Source organism: Notolabrus celidotus, chromosome 17, assembly GCF_009762535.1.
Source record: "Notolabrus celidotus isolate fNotCel1 chromosome 17, fNotCel1.pri, whole genome shotgun sequence".
In the NCBI taxonomy this organism is placed as follows: Eukaryota; Metazoa; Chordata; class Actinopteri; order Labriformes; family Labridae; genus Notolabrus; species Notolabrus celidotus.
The window spans coordinates 10,250,922-10,270,803 of NC_048288.1; the positions used below are offsets into that span (position 1 = coordinate 10,250,922).

General features: G+C 43.8%; 1 protein-coding gene across 1 annotated transcript in view; it reads left to right on the top strand.

Moving 5' to 3' along the window:
* zeb1b (zinc finger E-box binding homeobox 1b) overlaps nt 1–19,882 on the top strand; it is a 67,249-nt gene that overhangs the window by 40,697 nt on the left and 6,670 nt on the right. The window contains exons 2-7 of the mRNA XM_034707067.1: nt 3,379–3,534; nt 10,465–10,626; nt 12,492–12,694; nt 14,422–14,527; nt 14,952–16,663; nt 19,079–19,253. Of these exons, the coding sequence (XP_034562958.1) occupies nt 3,379–3,534; nt 10,465–10,626; nt 12,492–12,694; nt 14,422–14,527; nt 14,952–16,663; nt 19,079–19,253 (2,514 nt within the window). The remainder of the gene's footprint in view (nt 1–3,378; nt 3,535–10,464; nt 10,627–12,491; nt 12,695–14,421; nt 14,528–14,951; nt 16,664–19,078; nt 19,254–19,882) is intronic.

Below are 19,882 nucleotides of genomic sequence, written 5' to 3' on the forward strand. Positions count from 1 at the left end.
ACACCTGAGTGGCTGTGGCCCCAAACAGCCTCTAAAACTCATCCTAAAGCACCCTCTGTTTCAGGATGAAGTGCAGCACCCTGTTTGGGCTCCTGAATGGACAATACATCACCTGGCCGAGTTGCTGTGACAGAAAATGGATTCTAGGATAGGTAGAGAGGAGGAACAAGGACACACGGGTTTATAAAGTGTTACCACGCTTTATAAATCCAATTAATCACCAGTTTATTTGAATGAGACTCCATGTTTGTAGCTCCCAGGTCTCCCTGTTAAGAAGTTTAAAATGGACTACAAAAGATGTCCATCACCCCTGACTGAGCTGAATGTCCCTCTTTAAAACTGAAATATAGAGCGCTCACGTAATGTCCGAGAAAAAACAGAAAATATTATGAAGTGAGGAAAAGTGTGAACAGTGGATGGAGTTTGAGAATGAATTAGCTCTCCTCATGATCCCTGGTAGGATTTGCAGCTGCGGCACAGCGGTGTTGACCCTGCAAACGACTAGCCAAATAACAGCGCTTCACCCTCCTCCCACACACCTCTGTCCCCCCTGCCTCCCCCTCAGCCTGAACCCTGCTGCACGTCTACCGAGTTTGTGTGAATACCGACCGGTTGTAATGACCCGCACGATGGAGAAAGAAAGGGAGAAACAATTCTCATTGATTGTAACGGAGGATCATGATTCTCACAGATACGCCTCCCAGAGCAGCCACTTCAGAAAGAGGTGGGCGAAGGGGGTGAGGGTGAGGGAAGAAAAAGAGAAAGAACAGCTCAGGTGCTTTGTACTGGCAGTGCATATTCAGAGAGTGAATGCAGGTGGTGTGTGAGAGAGAGTGTGTGTGCATGCGTGCGTGCGTGCGTGCGTGCGTGCGTGCGTGCGTGCGTGCGTGCGTGCATGCGTGTGTGTGTGCGTGTATGTGCGTGTATGTGTGTGTACGTGCGTGTATGTGCGTGTGTGTGTGTGTGTGTGTGTGTGTGTGTGTGTGTGTGTCTGTGTGATGTGGGATAAAGTAGCTGGAGAGGTGGTTTTCAGCGCTGCAGCCCAGGCCCTCTGCTGACTGGGCTGCTCTCACAGGAGAATTGATTTGGCCTCCGAGAGGATCTGTAGCTCTCTCAGTGGAACAGAGGAATGGAGGAGGGGGGGAGATGGAAGAAGAGTGGGTGGAAGTAACACAGGTGGAATTGAGAGACGGAGAAACAGGGTGGAAATGAAGGGAAGACACAGGAACACACACACACACACACACATGAAGCAGACAGTCAGTCAGGAAAATTTACTCCCCGTAATAACCCTCTCTGTATGCAGGCTGTCTCTGTGTCTCCTGGCTCCTTCAGCCCATAACACCACCGACCAGGTCACACCGACTCCCACATAGCACACACGTTTGCACACACACCACTCCAGCCTGCGCTCTAATGATCTCACACACTGTTGCTATATGTGTGATTTTTCTCTGTTTCTCTGCAACACGTTGCCTGTTGCTCCTCTGTTCGGTTTCACTGTTGATTCAGATTTATAATTTGCCACCTTTTACTAAACTAATGCATCAACATTTGTAGGTTGCAATACCTTTTTAACGACCCTCCAAACCCTCTGTCATTAGTGCCCTTGTTGTTTTATTCTCTCTAGCTTTAATATCCTATTATCACAGAGGCTATGAGTGGCACGTAAGAAAAGTAAAATCTGGTCGATCCATTTTAAGTCAGATCCTTGTTGCATCCTCTCCTGTGTTTGCAACTTACAAGTGAAAAAGGGGGTGCAGGTTTGGCCAACCAGTTAAATCACATCTACCCATACAGAGACCACAGCCCTCAGAGTGGCGACCCTGCATTTGATTCCCAATCTCGGTCCATTTATGACACTATCCACTGCCCATCCTCTCAGTGGGGGCATGAAAGAGCTCTAAAATAATCTTAGAGAAAGAACAAATGGCAAAAAAACAGTCTAAATATAATCCCTTCTTGGTGTATCACCAGTAGAGCCAGAGATAAATGCTTCCTTTGAGCAAGACAAAATGCCTCAGACTACAGCAGTCGTTGAGCCTTATGAAACAGGTTATCTATCCCATGTTTGAATAGAAGCTCATTTGGAAGAAAACATTACATTTTTAGGGGCATTTTAGAACACAAGACAGTTGTGCTGTAGCCCCCTGTGGCCAACATCAGTACTACGACTCAAGCATTAGAAAGTTAAGTTAAGAAAGTTAAGAAAAGGATCCTAGCACACCTTTTTACCTCTTTAATTTTTTTTTCTTTTACCATTCTTTTTATTTTTACTGTAAACAGGTTACTTAAATCAAGTTTACACTACAAGAGAATTGGGCACATTTTGGTCTTGATTCGCCCCTCCCAACAATGGTCAGAAAATACCCATTTTTGATGATTCTAAAGATTATCATGCCCGATGTTCAAGTGTTGTGAGGTGTGTTAAATGTGATTTTACTTCTGTTCAGAAGACAATGACAATTGAAGGTGATTTATTTGAAGTCATAAACATTAAACATGTTGTGGATTGTCACAAGGAGAAAAGTTACATGGATGTCAAAAAGGGAGGACAACTTGTTGAGCTAAGCAGCTAACAACGTTTAGCTTGACAACTATCCTGTCGTCCACCATGTTGTTAACTCTAAAGTCACGTTTTCCTGCGAGAACTCTTCAAGAGACTTCCAGTTTAGAGAGTGTGGACTCTGGTTGTTGGTGAATGGACTCTGTGTCGTGTGCTTAGTTGGCCATCTTATTGATCTTCACACACTATCAGAACAAACCTGTTATACTGTTTTTATCTTAACGTGTGTTGTCTCTCACATTTTCAAAAAAAAAGTCAAGATTTGAAAAATCTTTGAGTGTGAGGTTTATGTTTTAGAGAAACTTTGAAGAAAACCTTGTTTTTTCCCCAAATCTGTGACAAGGGTAAAATAAATAGTAAGGACCTTGAAAAATTGACTGGAGGAAGTCTATTTTCTACCTGATCTTAAGTCATAAAAGCAGGAGAGAAAACAATTTAAATCATACATAATAAATGGATCACATTTTTTTCCCTCATCTTGTCCCTGAGGGCTTCTGCACACTCTTGTCTGATCTCTAAAAGTAACGCTGTGGTCTGTTTAATTGGTGTGAGCATCTCCTTACCCTCTTCTTCTTTAACCCTTTCCTTTAATAGTTTTGACATTTAAATGACATTGTACACACATTTAACCTCTCTGACTCATGGCCTTTCACATTCAGTGCTCTTAATTAAGAGGCACATACATGAAAAACACATGACATTATCGAGCGTATAAATATTAAGTGTGTGGTTCCTGTTCACTCTCCTTTAAAGGCTAATAAAAAAATCGACGGAGCCGTTCTAACCTCTGACCCCTCTCTCTCTCTGTGCAGTGACTAACTACAACAATGTGGTGGAGGCCGGCTCAGAGTCCGATGATGAGGACAAGCTGCACATCGTGGAGGAGGAAGGCAGCCTGGCGGATGGGGCTGACTGCGACAGCACCCTGCCAGATGAGGAGCACCCCAGGGAGCACTGCTGGGACGGAGGTGAGACCAGATGCACACTCGGAGGGAACTTTTCTGAAACTTACACATGTTCATAATGAATCATCAAACACACCTCGTTTTATCTTTATATGCAACATTTCCTCTTTGACTCATATTCAACTTTTGTCCATGTAGAAATGCTCAGCACAAAAGGTAATTTAAAGAGCCTGTGGAGAACTATTGGTATGTGTAGATTTTAACGCCCCTTGTGATAGAAGCAATACCTCTTAATTATTGCTCTTAATTCTACTCTCTTCAAACAGTCAAATATATACCTTGTTGGAAATCTTTGTTGAGGAAAATGTTAAAAAACGGCTCAGTCTTCAGTGTGCTGTTAGGGCCTGTGTCCTTGCAGCTTTTTTGTGCTCTGGCAGCAGCTATTACCTCCACTAAACCAAGTAGTTTTCAGCACTTGGCATCCAAAGTGCAAAATCACTTTTAGTGTCAGTTGTTTTTTGTCACTGCTCTCACAGTTGAAAAAGTTCCTATTTTAGAACGCTCATCAATGTCACCAACCAATCAAAATCAAGAAGGGGCACGACCTATGATATCAACTTTGTCAACAGCTACATGGAGGAAAAGCTAACCACACAGTTTCCCAGGTGTAATTTCCAGGTCAAAAGCTGCTGCTAATGTTACGACAGAATTTCTATCAGTCTTTTTTACCTTTTATTCACAAAAATCCATTCAATAAAGGTAAATGTGAAGCATATGGACTAAATGAAAATAGAGAAAATGTTCTCTAAGGGAAGCAAAAGTGCCTTGGGACAACTTTTGCAACCCAGCCGCAGTAAGTGCCGATGAGAGGCAGTCTGAAATTGGAGTTGAGGGCTCTGCCAGCACAAAAAAAACACTGTTGATGGAAACAGGCCCTTAATCCTCTTGATTGACATCTACCCTGGAGCAGCAGTTTCAGGCATTCAAAGTTACTCCACAGTCAATTATAGCTAATGGTCTTGGTAAGTTTTGTAGGTCAAATTGAGGCATAATTATACATTTCCGTGTTTTTCATAATCAATTAAAGTGAGGGTTGGCTTTTTTTGTAAGGATATGCTGAAATTCTCTTTACATGGTTCACTATTAATGATCTCATAAATGTAGAACTTTCTAAAGTTTTACAAAGTTCTTCCAAGGAAATAGAGAAATAAAAAAGAAAGAAGATCAAAAGTCCTACACTACAAGGCAGATTAAAACAACATGGATTAAATAAAACTGTTTAAAAAACAGCAGATAATAATTAAGGATTCATAAAACAATTCTACAAGTGGATTTTCAAGAGCTTAAGATGTGGTCTTTTTTATTGTGAGTCTGTATCTAACTTCAAAAGACAGGCCACCTTGGGTCACAATCCAGGATCTAGTAACAACTTATACAGCTTATAGGAAGTCAAGAGGTCTGTAAACCAAATGCTCAGACAAAACACAAATCTATGTGGCATCTCTGTCTGTCCCTAGTCTGTAATTAGTCAGTCCAATCATATTCTGACTGAATGAGATGGCCTACATTCTTATCTTCATATATGCCTGCCTTCTTGTTTGCCCTAAATGAGCCTGAGCAGTTTTCGGTAAGCTGCTATACATAAACACTAGTTACTTCTGCTCCAATAAAAAGGATAGATGCAGTGAAGTAACGCCCTCATACCCATACTTAATGCTTTACAGAGAAGTTAGTACACAGTGTCCTCCCATCGTCCAAGCATGAAGATAGATGGGGAGAGATGGGCAGTGACAGCTAGTACATCAGCAAGGTTATCAAGTGGCGACTCCCCTCACTGGTGTTTGGTTAAGCTAGGCCCCCCCAGCTAGGGAGGCTTAACCCCCCTCCCTTAATGCAAGCTCTCTCCCCTTCAATCATACCCACACACCAATATAGAAAAAAGAAAAGAGCCAAAGCTAGCAAGCTGCTTAGTATTCATGGTTTGATACTTAAATAATCTAGTTACTGCTGCTGGTTTCTCCAAAGTTGCCTACCCCAGATGTATTCACCCCAATTCTGCTTTAAATCTTATTTTCCTAGAATGTGAAAATTATGCCAGGGGGATAACAGCACTTGATTCACTACTTGCCAGGATTTTTCCTTACACAAGTGCCAGTTTATTGAAGCGAGGCAAAGAAAAGCTTTGATGCTACCAGAATCTTTCAGATTACACGGGCAGATTTTTTTTTTTAACTTCACATCAAGTATCAGAACTTCTGTAGATTTTTTTTAGCAAGTGTCTGGTTCCTTTGTCAGTCCCACCATCTTCAGCAAAGCATCTTTGATTTTCTTTCCTCTCTGTTCCGGATAAGAGCATTACTTACAAACCCCTGCAGCACGTAAATGCAAATGTGTCACAAAGCATCTTTATTTCTCGATATGACATAAGCAGTATTACTGCTGCTGTTTCATTTTGACCCAGCTGAAGTGATCTAGGCTAAGTTAAGAAATGTCTCGCTGACATCTGTGCACAGTTAAGTACCAAGCTTTTGTCTCATTGTGAAACACAGAGAGTTAGGAAACAGGTACTACACGTGGCGGGTCCCCGACTAAGGCAGGAAGAGCGATATGAAACAAAGACAATGCCAACAGAGGGAGAGACCTTCGAGCACAGAAAACAGCCCCACAACCAAAGAGCTACAGAGTGCTTTATGGCACTGGTGGGCATTGGAGGCGCTGCTGTGAACTTCTTTTTACCTCAAACTGTGTGGAAGTGACATCAGAGGCACCCACTGCCACAGGAAAGGTTGACATCACCCCCTCTCCCCCTCGATGAAAACAACAATTGCAGGTGCTGAAGGATGTTGGTGTTTCAACCTGAGCTCAAGGCCTCCTCGCTGCTCTTTTAACCTCACACTGCATGTGTATACATCTGTGTGTATATGTGTGTGCATTTGTGACAGTGTTAGGTTCGGGTCTGTGCCAAGTACAGTATGTACTATAACACCGTTACAAGCACTTATGGAGGGAGATACTCAGCCACAGGAATATTTAGGGTGTTGCTCTTTGCAGATTTTGGCTGGATCGTTCGCAGCTGAGAGATGTGTGAGGCTGAGGGGGGCTCCGATTTAGCAAGAGGTCAAATTAGCACATGCAAAAATGTCCCGCAACCTATTGCTTTCAGTTTAGGGAGGGATTTTTGAAAATTCCTCTGCAATGAGTTGACCTCAGTCAGTTTCAGTTGCAAGGTTTCAGTTGCACACGCACAAGAATGTGCACACGATCATACCTCAGACCTATACACAGGGTAGCCACCTATTCCCCAGACCGTGCTGTCATTTTCATCACTACTCCCTCGCTGTACCTCTGAGCATAAAGGGAAAGTTGGAGGAAGAATAATGTCATTGGTTTTGGCCTCAGCTCTTGAACATTAAACACTTCAAAGCATGAGTTACATTGAAACAGCTCAGCGCGCTGGCTGCGCTCCACAGTTATGCCTGATCAGGCATATTTTCTTTTGCTTTCACTCATGTGCACACACACACATACACATACACACACATACGTATACACCTACACTGCTCTCTTTCTTGCTTTCTCACCGTCTCCATCCCTCATCTCATGCATCATACACACTCTGCTGTCACTCTGCGTTGGACTGATGTAACACGGAGAAAGCCGCAGTCCTTTAAACAAACACTCCTCTCCCGTCTCTCATCCCTCTTTCTGTTGGTTTCACTCCTGAGAACACAAAAGTCTCTGGCTCGGCCTTGAAAAGTGACCACCACCCACTAATCTTCTCCTCAGAGCAGCCCAGTTTGCTTCAAATTAAAACCTTGACACCCCTTCTCTTGGGACTGCTGCGCTCCAAAAGTGGAAGGTGGTTTTTCAGCTCTTTGCCATCTCTCCTCTCAGTTTCCCCAATCCTCTCTCTTTTTTTTCTCTGCGCTCCTCTTCCCTCTCACTGCTCCTCTTGTTGTGAATCATTCCTCTTGATTATACAGTATCATGGGCCCCCTGCTCGCTGTCATTGCTCATTCACTCCTAAATGATTATGTAGTGGTAGATCAAGCCGGTGTCGGAGCTGCAAACTGCAGCCTGAACTCCTCTACAACAGGCTGACTAACTCCAAGGGAGGGAGAGGTAGAGAGAGTGTTGACCTGGGAGGGCGTCTCCTCTATATTTGATGAGTTGTAAAGCTTGATTACATCTCAGAGAAAAGGCAGGGTTGGGCTGGAGAGCTTTGATATGGCGAGGTTGCACTTAATGAGAGTGAAAAGGCTGGGTTTAACTGCATGGAAATACAGCCTAGAAGAAGGGCTGGGTGTTAGTTGAGTGTGTTTAATGGCACTTGTTCTGTACTGCAGTATTCCAACCTCTCCCACACGATGACACTTATGTCCTCACTGTTGGCCTGACAGGCAGTGATGATATTTGATGTTCCTCAGAATTGCTCTCGAATCCATTTGGATCACTCGTGCAGCAGGAACACCTACATTCCTGTGTGCCATATGTCACGATGTGAGGCTAAAAGTGAGCCTCCCTTCTGCACAGGAAAGGAGGAATCCCCAGAGAGCTGGAATGATTGTCCAGCGGAGACACACAGAGCAAACTCTTGATAGTGAAGGATAAGCAACCCTTCCAAGATTTGGAAATACCTCACATGTTTTATCCGACTCACCTCCTGTTGATGAGAGATAAAGTGAAACATCTTCAGGAATACTGGAGCCATTTGTACAAAATCCTTATCAGTGATACGTCTCTCCAATCCAAGGTGAAACAAACGGGTCATGATGCACGACTACAGGAAGCAGGGAGGTCAAAGGTCAGACATGACAGGAAATGCAACATGAGATATGGTTGTTTAATTTTGGAGAGATTTGGGAGGGGAATGGAGGAGTGGGTGGTCTGTTGATTTTTGTTCCCAAAGTTAGGTTACAGTGTCGAGCAACTGCAGACTGAAAAACTGCCTTTTAAGACCAAAAACACACAAAACTACACAAAGTCCCGGGACAGACCCTCAGGGCCTTCATCGTGGGGCTTTGAGCTGATTTTCCTCTTGTGCAGTGGTGCATTCACATCCCTGCGTCAGCACATAAATGGCCTGTGTGATGTTTCATGTCAGGGGAGCCGTCTGATAACGCGGGCCGCCTCTGAGAGAGAGAGAGAGAGAGAGAGAGAGAGAGAGAGAGAGAGAGAGAGAGAGAGAGAGAGAGAGAGAGAGAGAGAGAGAGAGAGGACCCTTCTGGCCTCACACTGTACTTAACAAAGAGCTGAGAGAGACAAACACACACACACACAAGGAGAGAAAACAACAGCTTGTCGTACCTTTGCACCACAGAACCCCCCAAATGGGACTCTGCTTCACACACATGCTCAACATTTAGTGGCCTAAAGGTGTGTTTGAGTGTCTGCTTGCTGCCTTTGAGTAGGAGTCGGGAGGTAGACAGCATCAGATCAGCACTTCATCACATGCGATGTGTTTGTGTTTTCTAAACGGTTTCACGATTAGGAAATGTGCATATTTGTGTGTGTTCTTTTAACCCCACAAAGCCAGGCTAAAAGTTTCACTCTGTTTCTTGTGCCTGAATGAAGCCAGGCTAAGTGTTCGTTAGCTTTAGCTTTATATTAAATGAGTATCCCAGTACATTTTTTACTTTTTATGACATATTTTCGGGTTACAATAAGTTCAGAAAATTGTGGAAATGCTCCTGTTGATGCCTGTAGCCGGCAGAAATAACAGAAGCTGTAATGGCTGCAAATCTTTTAGGGTAAATTTTTTTTTTTCATTCTGACCCGGCAAAGCTGGGTCAGAATGAAAACGGACAAGCAGCCACACATGTTCACCATCACACTGCTTTTATTATCTCTTGCATCTTTTTTTTTAAAGTGAGGGAGGTGTCTTCAAAGGGTCTTCAATAACCATAGCAACTAATGACTGCACTTGCATTGTTTGACGACTTTGTTAAGGTGCACCAGAGGAAGCCTGAGCAGGGCTGTATGTAAGAGTACTGGTATTCAGTGTGCGGCGGTGAGTCATGAAGTGTTACACCTGTTCCCCTCTCCGAGGAGAGCACAGCTGGCCCCGTCTCTCAACACACACACACAATCCACAAAGCGCAATCCTCAAATCTGCTCTAAGCAGGAGGGAGTTTAAATCAATCTGTAGAACATCTGCCCGGTAAACACCACCACAGTATCCACAGAAGCCCAACTTTGCTGTTAGTTGATAGCTCAGCCTTGTAATGGTCTTCTGTAATGATTCACATAGGCTCACTAACATTTCCATGGAGGGATACAGGCCGGTTAAATCGCAGACACACTATCTTGTGTTCCGGTATCCACTTCAGGAAGCTCTGAGCGAGCAGGGACGGAAAGAGGGAAGGAAGCTTTAGTGCATCCTACACTCCATCCTCAGGTTACACTTCCTTTAATCCGCAGTTCGGTAATTAGTGCTCGTTAGCCAACTAGCCGGCTCATGTGATGAGGAAGAACGTGCTCGGCTCCCACATGCGGGCTCTGATTTGCTGGAATATTAAGCACAGTATGAAGGCCAAGCCCCTCCAGAGAGCAGAGCAGAGCGTTTGTGCGTGTGAGAGAGATATCCATCCGCTGCAACACATCAGGACAAGATACATCACCTAATTATCAGTCCCAGTCTCAACAGCACCTTACCTAACATTGTGAATAAAGGCTTTCTTCTTGCTTGATGCTCATACAGTAGCCTGTGGCCTTTGATGCTAATTAGTTTCCTCATCCTATTGTGAGCAGCAGCATTCAGGATGTTGTTTTCTTTCCTCCCATTTTCACTCCAGCCTGGTGAACATATCACCAACAAGACCTGTAATATATACCTATGTAATGACTCTGTGACAGTATTGGGTTATCGCATTTCATGCACAGAGATATTGGTTTCATATGCACAGCCCGCATCAATAGAAAAATACGTAGGCTAAGCAGGTAATCGATGGTACCATTTCGACTCCTAATGAGAGCGTGTTTGTCTCCTCACAGTGAAGGAGGATTGTGTGTCAGATGCTGAGGATGACGTGAGCACAGATGCCCTAGTGGAGGAGATGCTCCAGCAAGGAGACACGGCCGTCATCTACCCGGAAGCCCCGGAAGACGAGCCTCAACGCCAGGACACCCCTGATGCCAGCATCCATGACGAGAACGGTATGGAAAAAACAACTCATCAGTGTTAAACAAATCCCCTGAGTTTTCAGGTGGACTGCAAGGTCTAGTGGTCCTTTTTTCCCCAGCGGTTAAAAAGCATTGGTCCTTTTCCCTGCAAGTAAGAATGAGAGATGTTGATGGACTGGTTTTATGTTTCACTGTTCACATAGACTTCTGTTTAAATCGCCCTTTTCATACTGCCAGTTCAAGGCGTAATTTTCACACCCCTGCAACGTCTCGCCTTCGATGTGAATGTCACAGAGGCGTGATGGTGGGACCAAGTTGTCCCACTGCTGTGCTGGCATCAGAGGTAGCACCAGAGGCGTTACAGAGGATCAACAGTGCATGTCTGAGTGTGTGTGTATTTGAAGCTCCCGCTGTGTGTTACCAAAATTTCGCTAATGAAATGAAAAAAACATGAAAAAAGTGAAAATTTTGCTTCTAACGGGAAAAAACATGAAAAAAGTAGAACACAGTGCAGCAACGTAATGCAATGGAATCCCACACTGGGACACCGACATTACGCCATTGTGGGATCAATATAAAAGTTTAAACGTGTAATATGAAAGAGCTGTGTTACGACACTCGCAATAAGTAAAGGGCTTCTGACTGTGCGGCAACAGTGCGACTCCACCAATGCAAGTTAAAGGCATAACATAAAGGCAGATAAAGTGGAGCAATGCCTGCATTTAGGAACGAGATCCAAGCTGCACTGATTTCTGTGCGTCAATGCCACTGCTGCCCTGCACAAAATTTCAGCCCTGTCGACTCCATCCACCAGGCTCCAACTATAGAGATTCTCAGGTGTTATCTCATCACTCCTGAGTTTCTGCGTAAAGTTAATCTGCAAGGAGTGACGAAGTTTCGAGTGTAGACGCCACATGCAAACAATATTCTGCTGCTGTAATGAAGTTTTGACCAATACATGTTATTATTATCTTCACTAGTTGTGCACACAAACAGGGTGTAGGGTCCCTAAATCTCACACACACACTATATTTCCACCTGGGAGCTCACAGTCACTGAGCTCTCACACTATTACTGCTCCTACAAAGTAATTACTGACCCCCCGGGACGGCTCTACCTGCTCCCCGTCTCACCTCAGGTGTTAACTCCACCCCATTAACGCTACTCTCCGATATAATTACACACACTGCTATTTGTTAAGTGCAGCACACTGGGGCCTTTATTGCCCCTGGGCTTTTGGCTTTTACCTGCAGCAGCAGCAGAGGGGGGGAGGGGGGGAAGAGAAACAGCAACACCTGAGTAAATTTGTCACGTCTGTTCGAGCTCTGACTCACAACTACCTGTGTGATAATGTGTGTGCATTCCCATCCCCAGGCCCTCACCTGTACCGCAGGGGAACTTAATACATCACCTGTTAACAAAGTAATGCTTTACCTGTGTGGGAGCCAGGCGGCTGAGCCCCTCTGTTAACCAGTGAGGCTGGTGTTTACACTTTCCCCTACCTGCGTGGGTGTTTTTTAAATGTTCCAAACACACAATAGGAAATCAAACAACAGAATGTCAGACCAGTGAAGCTGACGTTGATCGTCTTTGTGTTAGAAACAAGCACAAAAGCAAAATAAAATCCAGCTCTGGCTGCAGAGGTTGTTATCTTTAAAACGACAGGAAGGCGTTACTTCAGATCACTAATCAGCTTTCATCCATTTGGTTACCTGGGTGCTGTTTACCTGAGGGGGAGGATCTCTCACACACTGGTGAAATAGCAGAGGAGTGTTACTGTGGCCGGCCTTGTGTAACATCAAAGAGCCCTCCTGTCTGACCATGTGTTTTGAACCCTTCTTCTCCCTCCCCCCTTTCACTCTCACATTATCTCTTCTTCTGTGTTCTCTCCCTGTCAGGAACCCCTGATTCGTTCTCTCAGCTGCTCACCTGTCCGTACTGCGCACGTGGCTACAAGCGTTACAGCTCCCTGAAGGAGCACATAAAGTATCGGCACGAGAGGACAGAGGAGAGCTTCAACTGCCCCGAGTGCAGCTACAGCTTCGCATACCGCGCTCAACTGGAGAGGCATATGACGGTCCACAAGAGCGGACGGGATCAGGTAAGGACTCAGAGACAAAAGACACTCAAACCCACCCTCAACTTGGGCTGCACAATAATGGCTGAAATGATAATCACGGTTATTTACATCAATCTTGAGATCCCGATTATCAATCACGCTGTTTTCATTGATTTTAGTGACACATATTTAGCGTACCTTCCTATACCTTCACTAATAAATAAACATAACTTATATTAGGGCTTTCCACTAACATATGGAGAGGTAGGACAGTGGGAAAAAGTGACCAACCACATTTTATTGCCACAGTTCTATCACACACAGATATTTATTACTCTATATTTTAGTGAATATGCCAACCCTATTTAGGCTCCTTGTTTGGGAGCACTTTGTTTGATATGAAGCATAGTTTTAACCAACGGACATTTCAATAATTAATAATAATCACAGTCAACTTTGTTTCCTTTGCTTCCTTCTTTTTTAGTTTATTTTTAGTTTTTGTGCCTTTCTTTAGAGGATAGGACATTGGAAATAGCAGAAAACTGAGGGAGGGAGAGTGGGGAATGACATGCGGTGAAGGGCTACGTGTTGGATTTGTGCCGCCTGTGTCGAGGGCTATAGCCTCTGAACATGAGGCACAGGACTTAACCACTGGACCCAACCTTGTTTTCTAAATCCTAGGAATCATAATGATGAACACTTGATTGTGCAGCCCTACCCTCAACTGAAAAATACTCTACTCTATCGTTTTATTGTCTATTTTTTTTCTTATTTTAAGTGTTTTCTTATTTTAAGTGGGTTTTTTTTCGAACTCCTCTATGTTAGGTTCAGATACTTGTGGAAATGATTTTTGAGTCCTTTAATCTTCTTTTAAGAGCATGCTACCTCTCTAATACCAGATTTATGGGGTAAAATTAACATGTACATTTTGCAAGATTGACCAAATACAGCTATGAAAAAAAGAATAATGTTTGACACACTTATGTATATACTGTACATATATATATATATTTGTATATATATATATATATATATATTTGTGTGTGTGTATATATATATAGATATATATATATATATATATGTATGTGTGTGTGTATGTATATATATGTATATATATATATATATTCATATATATATATTTAAACTTGAGATTTTCTCAGCTGTAATCAGTGATTTAATCAAAACGTTCTCATTAAGCAAATTTAGACAATTTAATAAAATAGTTTGAAGAGGGAACACAAGTCATGCAGTATAATAGAAAGGTAAAACATTATAGAACTTTCATGAAGTATCTGTATATATTATCTAAATTTAACTAAAAAGACTCTCAGACGGTACATAAAAGACAGATTAAATGTTTTCTTTCTTTCACTCTAAAGACATCAGTACTCTCTGCCTCTCTTAGATTAGTATTAAAATATTTACGTGTATCAGTCTACACTACACATGTCCTTTTTCAAATACTTCAGCTCCACTCCATTATCTGTGATTAGTTTCAGCAGAACACTTGTAGCGCTGTTGTAATTAAGCCCTGAGAAAGGGATTCTGAATTATGCAAACCTACATAGACGCTTAAGTCTTGTTCCTTTAGCAGCGCACTTCCAAACACGATAAATAAACATGAGCTTTTGCCCCCGATTGATTAATGACACAGTGACATGAATTAGTAGCAGTTCAAAGGTTGTGTTTTCATTGTGTATCACACTGAACGTCCCCCTCTCTCTCTCTCTCTCTCTCTCTCTCTCCCTCTCTCTCTCCTCGTCTGACAGAGACACATCACACAGTCGGGAGGCAATCGTAAATTCAAGTGCACTGAATGTGGCAAAGCATTTAAATACAAGCACCACCTGAAGGAGCACCTACGCATCCACAGCGGTGAGTGGACAACCCCTGTCACCATGGCAGCGTTCTGTGTATGTGTGTGGATGAGTGTGTGTCTGAGGGTATAATCTCTGCTGGCCACAGATGTTTTAATGTTCGCTGAATCAATGTTTATATTTTATTTATGTTTAAGCCGATTCTCTGTATTTAGATCTCCTCCATTGTGTTTCAGTGCATTGTGTGCTCTTCCTTAATGTGCCATAACTGTGTTTCTTTTGGCATTATGGGACAGCAATTAGAGAAGGGCATTTCCCAATGGTGCCATTACATCAGCGTTTAAGCATCATTGAAATGCATTAGAGCTTTTTCCTGCTCATAGCCTAGCTTATTCATTTAGCTTCATTCACTAATGGAAATCTGTTTCTCTCCCCCTTCTCTTTCTCTCTCTCTCTCTCTCTCTCTCTCTCTCTCTCTTCAGGAGAGAAACCCTATGAGTGCTCCAACTGCAAGAAGCGCTTCTCCCACTCAGGCTCCTACAGCTCCCACATCAGCAGTAAGAAGTGCATCAGCGTCATCTCAGTGAACGGTAGACCACGCTCGGGGAACGCCAAAGCCCAAAACCAGGGACCATCACCGGGGCTGCCTGCGCCCACCTCAGCCCTCCGCACTCAGATCAGAGATAAGCTGGAGCACAGCAAGCCCCTGCAGGAGCAGCTGCCCCTCAATCAGATCAAGACCGAACCTGTGGACTACGAGTACAAGCCAACGTTGATCACATCTTCTGCTGTGACCGCCATTAACGGAGGGATCTTCAGTGGAGGTGCTGCTGCTCCTCTACAGGGAACAGTGCAGGCAGTGGTCCTGCCCACTGTGGGGCTGGTGTCGCCCATCAGCATCAATCTGGCAGACCTGCAGAACGCTCTCAAAGTGGCGGTGGATGGAAACGTCATTCGCCAGGTGCTAGAAAGCAATGCCAAAGGACAGGGGCAGATGAACTCGGGGTTAACCACTGGAACTCTCCATCCCCAACAGCAGCAACTCATCTCAGCCATCAGTTTGCCCATTGTGGGTCAGGATGGAAATGCAAAAATCATCATAAACTACAGTCTAGACCCTAACCAGGGTCAGATCACAGCCCAAAACCTGAAGCAAGAGCCTGAGTCCATCTCACTGGCTCAGTCCACCACTGACACCTTCAAGTCCCAGAAACTCCCTGAAGATCTCACCACCAGAGGCTCCAGGCCACATGAGACTAAAGTAGAAGAAGAAGAGGAAAAGACCACTAAAACATGTCTCCTGTGTGATAACTGTCCCGGGGGGATGGAAGCTCTCCATGCCCTCAAGCACTGCAAGAAAGAAGGTCTCAGGCTGAATGGATCTGGACTGGACAAGTCTGAGTCTGCTGTTGCTGCCCTGTTGTCAGAGGGAGGACTTTGCAACCAGCCTAAGAATCTGTTGTCACTGCTCAAGGCCTACTTTGCCTTAAATGCAGAGCCCACCAAGGATGAGCTGGCCAAGATCTCTGACTCAGTCAGCCTACCGATCCACGTGGTTAAGAAGTGGTTTGACAAAATGCAGGAGGGCCAGATATCACTGGGTGCCCCAACACCTCCCTCAGAGGAAGAGGACACGTGTGAAGCTGGCAGTGTGGTGTCCCTGGTCCCAGGCAAGGACATATCCATGAGCCCCTCTGTGAACCAAGACAGCCCTACAGAAGCAACCCCAGCGGAAGTTAATGGCGCCCACAGCTCGCCAGCCTCCCCTACACCACTAAACCTGACAGCTGGAGGTCCCGTCCCAGCCCAGCCTTCCCAGAGCACTGAGGGACCCCTAGACCTGTCGCTGCCAAAGTCCTCCAAAGAGGAGGCAGAAAGAGTGGTGACTAAGTCCCGCGTTTACCCCTCCCCTCCCTCAGGCCCTACCCGTGTGGAGGAACCCCTAAACTTAACTTGCACAAAGAAAGAGGCATCGCCACTCTCAGCCATGGGCGGCAGCCCCATCGCACTGTACGCCAGCCAGCCAAGTGCCAAACCCCTCGACATTGTGAACACAATGCATTGCCTTAGGGCACTATCCACTAACAACAAACAGACTATCCTGATCCCCCAGCTGGCTTACACCTATACCACTACAGCAAACAGCCCAGCAGGGACCCAGACACAGGATACCATCCACCTCAACGGGATAAAGGTGTGCAGCCATTCATTTCCTCTAATTTATCAGTTTATGTCTCTGGTACTTGAAACTAGGGATTTCATATCAGTGCAAGTAGATTATGATACCACCAGCAGGCTTGCTAAGCTTAGTTTAGCTTAACTTAGCTTAGCTTAGCTTAGCACGAAGACTGGAAAATGTTAGCGACTCAGTTCAAATGTAATGAAATGTGTTCTTTCACATTTTTTAAAACAGATTTCACTAATTAAATGATAATGTATGACGCTGTTAACATTGTAAACTGTGATTGATAGAACAAACATATTAGAAAGTTAAATTGTGACTCTTTCCGTTGCTGGAAGGAGGATGTCTTAAACTTTGGAAACAGCCAAATTAGTTGCGTACAGTTTTTGTGCCAAGCGAAGTATCTCCATATTTACGGTACAGATATGATATGACACACTATCTGCAAAAGAAAGTTATTTTTAAGTATCTACTGCTTTATTGGCTTCCTCAACATTTCAGTGTTTCTCTGGTTTCATTGGAGGTCAGCCCAGCAAACTGCTTTGATACTAAAACCTTTATTTTATATATTAAATGCTATTCAGTGTCTAATCTAGACACCATTTTGAGGAGCAAGTGGATCGGAATCAAGTTGGCTTTTCTCTTTTGGGAGCTATCAGTCAAACCCTTCAGTTCAGATCATTACTTCTTATTGTTCCAAAGCATCATAACATGATAGATAGTCTGAAAGCATCTCAAATCTAATCAATAAGTCTTATATAGAAACGTCAGAATTCAGTGCTTTGTAAAAATGATAGCCCTTAATAGTTCTTCATTGTGCAGACACCTAATGGGCCCGTAATGATGGATGTAGATCTCTCTGGGTGTGTGAGTGATCTTCCTGTGCTGTCACAAGGAGGACATGAGGCTGCACTTTACTGCAGAGCCCCTATTGATCTGCTGGAATCTGTTTAAACAGCACACCTCCGCCTGCCTCATTGATTTATTGTTGTTGTATTATACTTTCGTGTTAAGTGGATTGGCATAGACCTGCCCTGTAAAAAAGAGCACTGTGTATTATATTTCTTCTCCTTAATATTGCCCCACATCCTTTGACTGCATCAGTGATGAGTTTTACCAGCCCTGGGAGAGGGGAAAACTGTAGGTGTGCTCATAATATGTTTCATAGCAAGGGAAATATTGGTTAAGTGCAATTTTACAGCTGCCTCCAGAGAGGTCTCTGGGTAGGGTATGACAGGACATCATTTCCTGCAATGTGCATGCTTAAGTTGTTAACTGATACGGTTAAAGTCTGACTGATATGGAATTCTTTAGACCAATACAGAGACTGATTTCAGAGGAACTGCCAATATGGCAGCCATTTTTTTTTTTTAAACAGAGAAATTGAAATACATTCAACATTATTACACATCGTCCACAAAGTGAACTTCTTTATCTTCGGTTTCCAAACTGCACACAGTGCTGGGACAGAAAAGGTCACTGAACACAGACCTACATTTGACATACTCATTTTATCATTCATAATCCATAAGGAGATTCCGGTGCATGTGTCTGCAGCGAGTATGCTCTGTATTTTATAGTTCTCATACCGATGTGGTCATTGTATGGGCGTCCATCATTGTGAAGCTCCCTGGCATGGTTTGCTGGTCAGGACTAAAAGTAAACATATAGGGACCAGGTGACATCACTGTCTCTCTACCCTGCTCTCTCTCTGTCTTCAACACAAATAAACATAACATGTGTGTTCCTTATTAGATGCTAAAAGGACCTCACAAAAGTCAGTACTTACAGATCTGTGAATGAGGAGTCAGTGGTGTGGTGGCTGTGACAGAGGGCAAATCAGAGACACAGCAGGCAGGAAGAAACTTGACTTCAGCTGCAAGCAAATCAAATCTGTCTAATTTGTGCTGAGGTCTGGACAAGTTAATAAGTTTGTAACTGCAGTTTGCCAATCAGGAAATACTTTTATCGGCACTCCCTGTCTCTTAAACATACCTCACTGTGCTCATCCTCTCTCTTTCACTTGGTCATGGCAGTTTCTGGTTGAAAATATAAGTTTGGATCTTTTTTTCACAGGCTTTGCTTTTGTTTAGTACTTTCAAACATACAACTAACAGATATTATATCGTTCTAGAGGAAGTGTTACTGAAAAGTATGACAGTTTTGACAATTTTACCAACCTTAGTGTGGGGAGTTCCAAACTATGGAGTTTTATTCTTTAAACATAGTCTCATATCAGTTTACATCGGGAAAACTTATTAGATAATCACAATATAGAAGGATATTGGTCCCACATTAATGGCCGATGGATATATATGTCAGGTTACAGGAAGTCTTCTTCATCACCTGTTGTCTCTCTACTGTAAAACACAGATGAACCTCATTTGAATTCCTAACAATATCTCTGTGATTTGTCATTTACTCCAGGAGGAGAGACTGGACTCGGAGGGTGTGTCCACTATGGAGGAGCAGAATGACTCGGACTCAGGCCCTCAGAGGAAGAAGATGAAGAAGACAGAAAGTGGCATGTACGCCTGCGACCTCTGCGACAAGATCTTCCAGAAAAGCAGCTCTCTACTGAGACACAAATACGAACACACAGGTAAATACAAACTCTCAAATGTTTCCCAGGCCTAAATAAAAACATGACCAAAACAGAAAAACACAGAACCGGAACTTGTCTCACCATCACGTACTGTTGGCTCCTGGGAAAGATGAGTCAGAGCGTGAGCGAGAAGGGGATTTTGAGTTGCAGCGTAAAGAAGGGTGGACAACTCCATTCCTGCAGGTATTACTCAACATGCACAGAAGAGGTCTGAGAAGTTCTTTCCGCCAACTCCCCACCTCTGCACTGCCAGCTTCTCATGTGAAGCACCAAATGTTGCAAGAGGCGAGCTCTGGTAGTGATTTGGATCGCTCTAAGATGATGATTCTGTGGCCAAGTGCAGGTCAGCGCTCTCAGAGGCGTTTGACTTTTTTTCTTTATTACTCTGATACCTGGCTTGCAAACACAGTTTTCAGCTCCAAATGACCTCATGCTAGGTGAAACTAGCTGTTCCCTGCCTGGATAAAGTTTCCTTGAAGGTTTTAGAGCGTTTGTTGTGATTTGGTTGTAATGTTTTGACATGTTCTCCTTGGATACATTGATGATAGATGCTGTTACAAGCCTTTACTTCAACCTTTCACACTCCATAGTGGGGGATTCACTGATTGCACTGAAGTGATTCGTGT